This window comes from Trachymyrmex cornetzi, unplaced genomic scaffold, assembly GCF_001594075.2.
Source record: "Trachymyrmex cornetzi isolate Tcor2-1 unplaced genomic scaffold, Tcor1.1 scaffold392, whole genome shotgun sequence".
Taxonomy (NCBI): Eukaryota; Metazoa; Arthropoda; class Insecta; order Hymenoptera; family Formicidae; genus Trachymyrmex; species Trachymyrmex cornetzi.
The window spans coordinates 456,474-467,061 of NW_017298663.1; the positions used below are offsets into that span (position 1 = coordinate 456,474).

Below are 10,588 nucleotides of genomic sequence, written 5' to 3' on the forward strand. Positions count from 1 at the left end.
CCCCCCCCCCCCGCCCTTAACACGTCACAATTAAAACGTAGTATCAGATACAGTTGCAACGAGGAAATAGAGAGAGGAACTCTAATTGTTAAAATTTCTATTCATATATGATATTCATATGTTTGGACGCATATATTTTTACATTAAACATTTTTATATTAGTATTATGTATATTATCTAGGAGTGTCACCACAGTTTACATATCAAGTCTTCTTCATGAAGAAGCTTTGGACAAATACAGTTCCTGGTAAAGATAGAAATGCCGATTTGATTTTCCATTTTCATCAAGAACTTCCCAAATTACTGAGAGGTAAGTAATAGTCATGAAATTGTTTAATTCTGGCGATACACGCGTTCTACATAATAATAAATGGTGCATCGTATTATATCATTATCTGCAAATATGTATAGGCTATCACAAATGTACAAAAGAAGAAGCATCAAGATTAGCGGCCTTGGTATATAGAGTACGATTCGGCGAGAGCAAACAAGAATTACAAGCAATTCCGTAAGTATTTTTCGACACATTATTTGCAGTTTTGCAAAGGACAGACATTACAAATAACAAGAGAACTCTTTTTTTATTTCAGACAAATGCTAAGAGAACTGATACCAGGTGATTTAATAAAGATACAGAGTGCCAACGATTGGAAGAGATCGATAATCGCTGCCTATAATCAAGATGCTGGTAAGTAAAAAGTACAAACGATGAAGATTCGTATGCATGAAAAAAATTTAAATTTTTAATCAAGATATTAAAATCCCAGGCATGAGTCCAGAAGACGCGAAAATTACATTTTTGAAAATCGTATATCGATGGCCGACGTTCGGCTCCGCGTTCTTCGAAGTAAAACAGAGCACGGAACCAAATTATCCCGAACTGTTATTAATCGCCATCAACAAACACGGTGTGAGCCTCATACATCCTCAATCAAAGGTAATCAAGATACGTTATTTTCTTTTTCACTGAAAAATGTATATGTAGAGTTACAAATAAGTATTATAAATGTACATACAGAGTTATAAATATTATTAATTTTTTAGTTTTTCAACTATGTTTTACCATGTTAGACGCTATCAATAATCTAACATACAATTTATTTATATATACAGGACATACTCATCACCCATCCCTTTACAAGAATCTCCAATTGGTCATCTGGCAATACCTACTTCCATATGACGATAGGAAACCTTGTGCGCGGCTCAAAACTTTTATGCGAAACTTCATTGGGTTACAAGATGGACGATCTCTTGACCTCCTACATTTCATTAATGCTCACGAACATGAACAAGCAACGCACGATACGAATCAAATAGCAACAAAAGTAACGTATGTACAATTGAAATATACATTCCATAGCGTGACTAAATGTGCAAATATATCTTACAAGGTGCTGACGTTAAAATTGCACATGAATTTCCCAATTTCATTGTTTACGAGCACACAATTGCGTATTAATTTAAGTATATTATTGATGATTCTGTCGACAGTATCGTTTCATCATTCGATGGATTTATTTCTATCTGACTGATGAAACATAACTTAAATTCACATTTTATGTATTTAATACATTTGTCTATCATATTGTTCATTTATTTCATATTGTACACGACGTGAAATTGTTGTGGAGATAACTTTAGAATCATATTGATGCTACAATTTATACATATATATATATATATAATAAAATATAGATATAGATAGGATTGATATTATTTCCATATCTACCTGTTAATTTATAATTCATGATAATCTATACAAGAGAAATAACAATTTATATATGTACACAAGTTGTAGCTGATAGATTTGTACATGATTTACTTATGATTAGGAATTTTTTATCGCTTTGTATAAAATATAATTATTCCCTTTATTGTATCGTAAATATCATTGGTAGATTCTGTAACTAAAATTCGTATTATTATCTCCAGCAATTATTCACGCACTCTACGTACGTGCGTGACACGAGCATAATATAGCGGCTATGCTTAATTCGTATTCGCAATAGTTTTGCGAATCTACTGCTGATCATTCCAATGACGAATGCTTAAAACATATTATCCGTCCAGTGAATTTATTATTAAGTACATGTGGCATAAGTCGAATTTTGAGAAACCACGAATTCTCGCAAAGATACGGGCAAAATAACGCGATGTATCCGTAGAACAAAAAGTTTCTCCAAATTTGCCTTGCTCTACAGTCTACAGAATATAATTTCGAAATGAACGCCTCGCGCAAGAGTATAATTACTATTAATTCGTTTTTATAATTGTGAATAAAGACGACCATACTTTCCACGCGCAAAGTACAAGCGTTAATCGTGGGTAAATTCCCATGGAATGTATATATACCAACGTTCCCCCTTTCCAACACAGATCTCTTCGGGAACACATTCCCAAGGCGATACTATCTCACTTCCTCCCGAAGATGACGGTGTTTCGATTATCTTCCGTGAAAAAAAATAAGGTAAAGGATCCGAGTATGTATACATATTGCACACATTAATGATTGAAAGCGTCGCGTTTGCTTGGAAGGAATTTTTTTTTAATTACTTGCAAATTTATTTATTAAAATTTGTCAATATTTGTTAAATGAAAAGTATTAAATTTCTCCACTTTCATATTAAATTTCAAACACAACTGAATTAATTCCAAATTCGAAGAATCTGAGTAAAAAAGATTCACGTGACTATCGATAATACGTATGTGCATCTGTATACGATGTTCGCAAAGAAGTCCCAACATTAGTTTTGGAATCGGGAATTCAATCAGGAACTTAATAAACATCATGTAATATAAACTTTCTGTTTATTCTAAATGTGTAGGAGCATAAAATTTTATATGCGTCTTCATTGTACTTATCGATATAACTACAATAAAGCACATAAATATAATCTTTAAATCATCTTTTTTACGAAAAATCCTTAAAAAACGCTCCAAATTATAATACAGAAGATGCTCGATCTATTTACAAAAAACCTCAAGTATTATGAATACAAGTCTTCAGATATAAGCGTTCGGGGAATATGCTGTCATCACTATTGTCATTCTAGCTTTATCGTTCATTAGACGTGAAATAAGTATATAATAATGCAATAGTTTTGGTAGCACCCCGAACGCACCATTCATGCACAATGTAATTTAAAGATCCATCCACTCGTTCGAACATTGTGATTTCCGATATTCATATTTTTTATAAAGAAAAATACGTAAAAATATGTGCAATATGCCATATAAGTATCTAATGCTAAAGGAATTTGTTTCGTTTTGTCTACATTTTATTTTATTTATGAAAGTTGGATAATCAAAAATTAATTTTACGCGAGCATCTCTAAAACATTTAACGCAATTGTTACACCGGGATTCACATAATTGTAATCACAATAAGTGCTGTACGTACATTAAGATACTATATACATACAATAACGCGTGTGCGCGCGCACACGCATGCACGCACACCATCTACTGACTCTATCAATCTCTGATCGTTTTCACAATCAGCGCCGATTCACGCACGTTTTCATTCAATGAAAGTATATGCATCTCCTAATAAATAATGAAGAAACTATGGACATCGCGCGTATATGAATTTACAAATGTACCAAATGCCGAGGCCGTCGTGCGCGGGTTCAAAAATACATCACGTACCTTGTCCCTATCTAACTTTGTACAGGATAGACCATTCACGCGAAGCAACGCTCGGATTTCGGTACAAGTTCTCGATCGTTCTTGTAAATCTGTTTTTTTCTTTTTTTTTTACGAAATAATATTCTGTTGATAAGATAAAACGAATAAAACTGACGTATTTAAAAAAATTAGAATTTATGATACGATCGTAACAATGTAGCAAACGCCCAGTTGTAAAACTTCGAGATCCGTTATACCGAATTCCAAGCGCAGCGACAGCTTCTTTCGTAACAAATACAATGTTAAAAGCACAACCATCGTTCGGTGACCGATATGCGGATGTATAGACCAAGACTGTGTTACCCCTATTACTCGTCATTAACGTTACTAATCGTTTGATAGTTTTGTATCTTTCTTAAAGTGCTAGATGAGATGAGGAGGAAATTACAAGGAAAATGTTTCCCTATAGGAGACATCATAGAAACGATCAAAACTTTTATCATGTAAATGAAATATTATAATTTCGTTTGCTTTTCCCAAAAATTCTATTATCCATCATCGTATACTCGCGACTCAGTCTATACACGCTAGCGTAAGCCGTTAAACCTATAGGATTGCTATGATAAATTATTATCTCTGTAAATCTGTATCTTAACAAGTTGCAAGTCTAGTTCCACGATTTCTAGCGCGCGCAAAATTCGACGCGCCTCATCGTCGTCGCATCACGTCGGATGCATTGAGCGATACGCTACGTTTTCGTATTGTCCAAGTTCGCACCGCATCGCGCCGTATCACCATTGATTTCGAGAAATAAATCTTTCGTCAGATACGAGCAATCATCATCGCTCTCACTTGTGTCGTTGTCGTCGTTGTCGTCGTCGTCGTCGTCGTCATCGTCGTCATCGTCGTCATTGTGATCGTCGTCGCGATCGTCGTCGTTGTGAGACACGACAGTGGGCGTTACACCATCCGTATCATTAGTATATCGTAAACTTTGGTTCGCGTTATGACGGTTTTCTAGGAGACATCAGAGACCCGATTGCGGTGGCTGTCCATGAGTGTTCCAGGGCACATCGGCGGGCATCGCGGCAGGCGGTATACTGGCTTGATTGTGCATGGCACGTGGCGCTCGCATAATCTCGTCGGCGGGCGGACAGTGCGGACGCGGTCCTGGCTCGGGCGTATACGTAAAAGTTAGACCAGTCGCGTAAATGATGCCATCGTTGCGTACGAGAGAGACCGGCACTTGCGTCGGCTGACGTACCCAGAGCCACTCGCCACGGAACAGCGAGATGTCCGGTACGACGCAAAGCATGCTCTCTTGGCATCTGTACATAGTCTCGGCCTCCACGTCGCCAAACCAGACTTGCAGGTTTGGCGTGAAATTGTCGCCCGTCAGCTCGAGCATCGCCACGTCGCCGCCGCCGTTGAGATGTAGGCTGTGGACCAGTGGTACCGGCGTCACCGGTGACCGTACCGGGCCCATACCCTCAAAGAATTGATATTCTGCCTTGTCGGTGCTAATGATGGTCCAGCAGGCGCCGTCGTTGATCATCTCCTTGTTTGCTTCCTTTGGGCAAGGCGTAGCCTGAAATTGTATTATACGCTCCTGCGACAGGCACAGGTACATATGATCCGTGTCCTTCATATAAAAGGCACACTTGTGCAACTGCGATACAGGATCGTCCGCCTCCAGACTGGCCATTTGTTTATCTACCTTGCGAATCACCAGTCGCGGCAGAGCCATTCCTGTGACAGAGCATACCAGTTTCACGGTGCTGCCGTAGTGGACGTAACCGTCGCGCACTTGAAACTCTTCCGACTCGCTCTCGTTATCGTCCAAGAGATGGATGGTAAACGCACCCCATTGCGTCGAGCTCGCGTGAAAATTGCCATTCTCCACGTGAAGGTAGCGCGTACTAACCGTCTGCGATCGCAGTCGATTGAAGAGCGCCACTTTCGTGCCACTGGCAATGCACAGATCTGCGTTTTTCAAAGACTGTTTCTTCTTGGACGGCTTCGAGATGACCTTGATACGTTTGCTGTGAAACACGCCGATGTCGTGGCCACTGCCATAAAACATTTTGACAGAGAGCATAAAGTGCTTGCGCTTGTCCGAATCAGAGATGTAAAGGGTCTTTGCCGCGCAGTACTGTTTGCCGTTGTTCAAATCCAGTTGTTGCATGTCCTGATCTGAATTACCAATGCCGATGAAAGCGCATAGCTGAGCGCTTTGCTCGCTCTCGCCTTCGCGCAACATTTGCTCCTGACGCATCCTCCAACCATCGCCAAATAGATAGATACAGGGTGGTGGGCAGAAGAAACGTTTCTCATTCCCATATGATTTTTGCGCAACCTTGGCATGTAGGATTACAATCACCATGTCGCTACGGTCGCGTAGATAACGTTCCATCGCCTCCCGGGTAAGTCGCTGGTCCTGGTGATCGGCCCTGTAGATGCCGGAGCCGAATCGAGGATAAACGGACATGACCGAGGTCGGCGAGGGCGGAGATTGCATACCATGTGCCATCGTTGGCAGTCCAAATTGGTGTGGCATATTTAAAAGTCCAGATTCGACTCTCGTGCGAAACGAAATAACAAAATTGTCGTCGTTGACATCGATTTATATCTTCATCTTTCAAGCGTGCCTTCCCAAGCGATCTTTTACCTACGATGAATTAAATTATCTGAGTGACATACGATATAAATATAAGCAAAATTATAATTATAATATAACGTATATATGTACATAAAAAATCAGTTGCCAATGCAATTGGTTGTGAGTTTACCATAATTTCGTAGAAAAAAAGTGCAATAATAGCGTGTAGCGTGGTATGTTGATAAAGAATTAGAGATAATTAAAATTAGTATTGAAAAATAAGCGAAATTAGTCGAAATCGTGTAAGAAATGTAACTCGGTGAAAATAGCGGTCGCAGTGAGTGAACAAAGAGAGGTAGCGCTTTAAATTAAAAATAGTGCGGACAGAATAGCACACTTGATTAATCATGTCTCTTTACATGTATGTTGTGCGTGTGTGTGTGTGTGTGTAAAACAATAAGTGTGGCGCGCGCGGGTGCGTAAAATTATAAAGATGTGTAAAAACTATATGTAGAAGTAGACGATATCGTGACTTTAAATACGTGATAATGTATTCGTACAGTAGCGTCACCGTTAGTCATTCGCGCGATTAAGCATATACCAAACTGCATACAAATGTCCGCTCGTTTGAAGCTTTAGCGTGAGAAAGATTTTTGCTTTTTACTGGGGACAAGACGTAATTAACTCGAGATATCTTTCTTCAAACGAGCTATCAAGAATTGCTGGTCTTGGCACAGGAAAGAGGAAACAACGTATACAGACGTACATGCACGCACGTCGTGAGAACCAAGCCGGACTCATTTTTCCTGCATGAATTAAAAGCGCTTCTATCCATTGTGACTATACAGGTAGAGTTTATGTTTATACACTGGGAAAAAACGTACACATCACAATTAATAGCATAATTTTTACCTCGTTATACAAAAGTTACATTAATTATACGAAATCGACGCTACGAATCAAGTATACGAGTGTAGAAAACAATTTTACAATTTTATTAATCACCTACCTTATGGATTATTATACTACTTCTTTTTTAAGCCCCTTCTTTTCTGTCTTCTTTAAAAATAAACTTTTGATAAAAATGCTCTCTATACATACATTCATGCTTTTTACAAGTTTTACATGTTATATATATGTATATATACTGCTCTTTGAGAAGCACTTGTGTCTGTTCCGCCAACGTAGATTAACTTTAATCTCAATTCAATTGACTCTTCAACTTTTTCTAATTCGTGTAGAAGAATTCTACGAAATAGAACAATTAAAATGAAGAGTGAGTTGAATCAAAATTAATTAAAGTTAATTTACATTAAACTATTATAATCGTTTATGTCTCCTTCTAAATGAATTCAGTCATATGGACTTGCTACATCGAATTATACTCCACAGTAACGCAACTCTAATCTACAGGAGCTAATAATCATTTTTGGCTTTGACCAATAGAAATAATTTCTCATTGAGAACATAGATCAGAATGTAATTGTACTTTACAGTGATATTGTTGGTTCATATGATATCGTATACATATGTATAGTTTCTCACCAAATTATATAATAACTGTTATAATCTGTTCTTATTCTGCTATATCCACTTATCAACATCCTGTTAATGCTATGATCTATAGTGCACAATATACAATGTTGAACGACAGAATAGAGTAATATAAAGTAGCAAAAGTTGATAAATTAGTCTTGCAAATTGGACGCGAGCTATGATCATGCCAGAGTGTGAAAGAGAAAAGTATCTGTCGAGTACCATCTCGCTTAATTAAGATAATCGTAATGAAAATCATAGAATTTGCCTAATGACGTAATCCAAGTCTACAATAGTGTCTGATTAAATACTAAAAGAATATAAATGCAAATGTATTATTCAGCAGGAAAAATACTCGGCAAATTTAATCCCAAGTTACATTGCACGATATAAATAGTAGAATATAATAAAATGTACCTTGATTCATCGTTGTAATCCCTCACGTTACGTTTCCTTACCCTTATTTAAATATATATATATATATATCGGATTAGTTATAATTGCACTGTCAAAATGCACACGAAATGCAACGAAAAATGTGATACCGTGTTCTATTTTCAATTCATGCAGGCTGCGTGTAGTAGTGTAGACTCTCTCGCGTGCAAAGTGGAAGAGAGTCTAGATTATGAAAATGGAGCGAAAATGAAAAGTGTGTGAAGCAAGAAGCACTTTTCAGTGGTTGCCGAAGGAAAGGGAAAATAAGAGGTGGTGTCTCTTGGACATTCCGAACATTCCGATCGCGAGAAAGACACAATAAGGTCCGTTCCCTCGGCTCGGCAATGTCAGGATTGTCAGGCGATGTCGTAGCTGAAGGGTTATGAAAGCAGGATCGATTGATGGCCGCGAGGGAACGCGATCGAGTTGTGACATGTGCGAGAAAGCCAGGTATTTTGTTTATTTACCTTTCGACGCGAGCGAGGTTACGGTTACGATTTGGCGAACAGGTTAAATTTTTTCCGGCTCAACTTACCTCTTCATTCTTGGCCGGGCGTCGAGAATAACCGCGTACCCGCGTGCATCCTCCGTGCTATCGATCATCCGGAGCAGTTAGGAGCGCGACTTGGGCTGCCAAGTCCCGGCGATTTGCGGCGATTTGTAGCGATTGTTCACCACTGCTGTTCACCACGGCGCGGCCGCGGCGAATCCTTCCTTCCGCGTTCTCTACTTCTCTTTCGTCCACACACGCACACACGCACACTTTCTCTCTCTCTCTCCCCCACCTCCCCCTCGCCCCCTCCCGCCCTAATCCATTCAAAAAACACCTGTTCACTTTCCGAATTTTCCGAACAGTTCTACCAACCGCGGTTGACAAAACACGGCAGCGTCTATGGCAGCGTGGCGCGATGCGCGTGGTAACTTGAATTACGCGCGTAACTTGAATTAAATTCGAATCGGGGGGAAAACGGCGTGCCTTCCTTTTACAATAGTATAAAATAATGTATGAGGCGAATGAAATCGGCTAACACGACGCGATCACCCTTAACCCGCGACTGCAGACGGATAACTAACTTGCAAGTGTTCGGAGGCCAACAGCAATGTTAGCAACGTCAGTACTGTCAGTGGAGAGTATTGCCTCGCGACTCGCGACTGCTCGCGACGTATCGCGCGCGTGGCTGTATTATGAACGTGGCGAGCAAAGGAGAGGGGGGGGAGGCTTCGTGCTCTCGACAAATTGAAAACAAATGCACCGCGATGCAGTGGTGCAGGCGACTGTGTGTGCAGGAGACCTCGCGTTCTCCGGAGTAGTCGGAGCTGTCGGACGATACGCGACAATGTTCACTCCGATGTATGAAATTTGCGCGCGAACATCGCTGACGTTTGAAATTTCAACCGCGCAACAATTTTGAGAGAGAGCTTACCTTACTTTATCTCGTGCGCGACGAATTCAAACGTCTCTTACTCGCGCACGCGAATCGAGTTGTATTAAATATTAAATCGACGAGCCCCATCGATCAGATGTGAATAAAATGAGCAAAATTCATAATTTAATTGTACGAGTCCTGTATACCCGTCTAACTAATAATGAGATCGATTGCTTAGTACATCATCCCCGACATCGCTTTCTAGATCATAGTTCCGTTCTGCGATATATAACCGCTCGATTTGATGATGTATACACACTCTCTCATTCTCACTCACTCACTCTCTCTCTCTCTCTCTCTCCCCCCTTAATCGCGATGACACTCTCTTTTTTTAAATCGCCTACAATACTTAACGACACACACACGGCAGCCACGCAGTACGTCACTGATGCTGCAGATTCTATTGTTTGTACAATGGCCCGGTCGACCCGAGCGCCTCCAGCTCCCTGCCTCCCTCCACCTGACGCGCGCCGCTTCTCTCCCGTCGTTTCCATCCATTCCCCTCTCTCCCCACGTAGCGGCGCCCCCACGGAATTGCTGCCGCAAAAGGATGTTGGGGTTATCCTGGGGGGCGTGGGAAAAACCTGCTGTGGGAAAGAGTGGGTGGCCTCTACCTCACTCCACTTTTGCGATGATGACGATACGATATATATATGTATGTACACACACACCACACGCACACACGCACACATATACACATATATATCATATATATCGCGCCTATATGAGACATATACATGCGTGCCTACGCGTATGCCTGTATTACATATATATAAATGTGTGTATATGTAACACTGTAATAACACTACAGGAGACGTGCAATATGTGCGTATAACGAGAAAAAATAGATATAGATACATTAAAGGTCTGTGTTTTATTCCCATCACTAGACAGTCGCACTTTATTTTATACCTGTCTCATTTTAAGTTCCAAAAGTATACTATAATTCAGTCACAGAAAA

General features: G+C 39.9%; 2 protein-coding genes across 3 annotated transcripts in view; one reads left to right on the plus strand and one right to left on the minus strand.

Moving 5' to 3' along the window:
* Window positions 1-1,675, plus strand: part of ck (unconventional myosin-VIIa ck) — a 21,587-nt gene extending 19,912 nt beyond the window's left edge. Inside the window, exons 23-27 of the mRNA XM_018512005.1 lie at window positions 182-310; window positions 412-508; window positions 591-688; window positions 768-937; window positions 1,114-1,675. Of these exons, the coding sequence (XP_018367507.1) occupies window positions 182-310; window positions 412-508; window positions 591-688; window positions 768-937; window positions 1,114-1,320 (701 nt within the window). The 3' untranslated portion in view covers window positions 1,321-1,675. The remainder of the gene's footprint in view (window positions 1-181; window positions 311-411; window positions 509-590; window positions 689-767; window positions 938-1,113) is intronic.
* A 931-nt stretch (window positions 1,676-2,606) lies between these two features.
* On the minus strand, window positions 2,607-8,962 carry Su(H) (recombining binding protein suppressor of hairless). 2 transcript variants are annotated; one of them, XM_018512025.1, is made up of 2 exons: window positions 8,736-8,962; window positions 2,607-6,298 (listed from the first exon to the last, which is right to left on the minus strand). In XM_018512025.1, the coding sequence occupies exon 2, from the start codon at window positions 6,185-6,187 to the stop codon at window positions 4,658-4,660; it is 1,530 nt and encodes a 509-aa protein (XP_018367527.1). In that variant the 5' UTR covers window positions 6,188-6,298; window positions 8,736-8,962; the 3' UTR covers window positions 2,607-4,657. The 2 variants fall into 2 exon arrangements, with proteins under 2 accessions (XP_018367527.1, XP_018367528.1); XM_018512026.1 differs by lacking the exon at window positions 8,736-8,962 and adding an exon at window positions 8,668-8,724.
* Window positions 8,963-10,588: the final 1,626 nt, after the last annotated feature.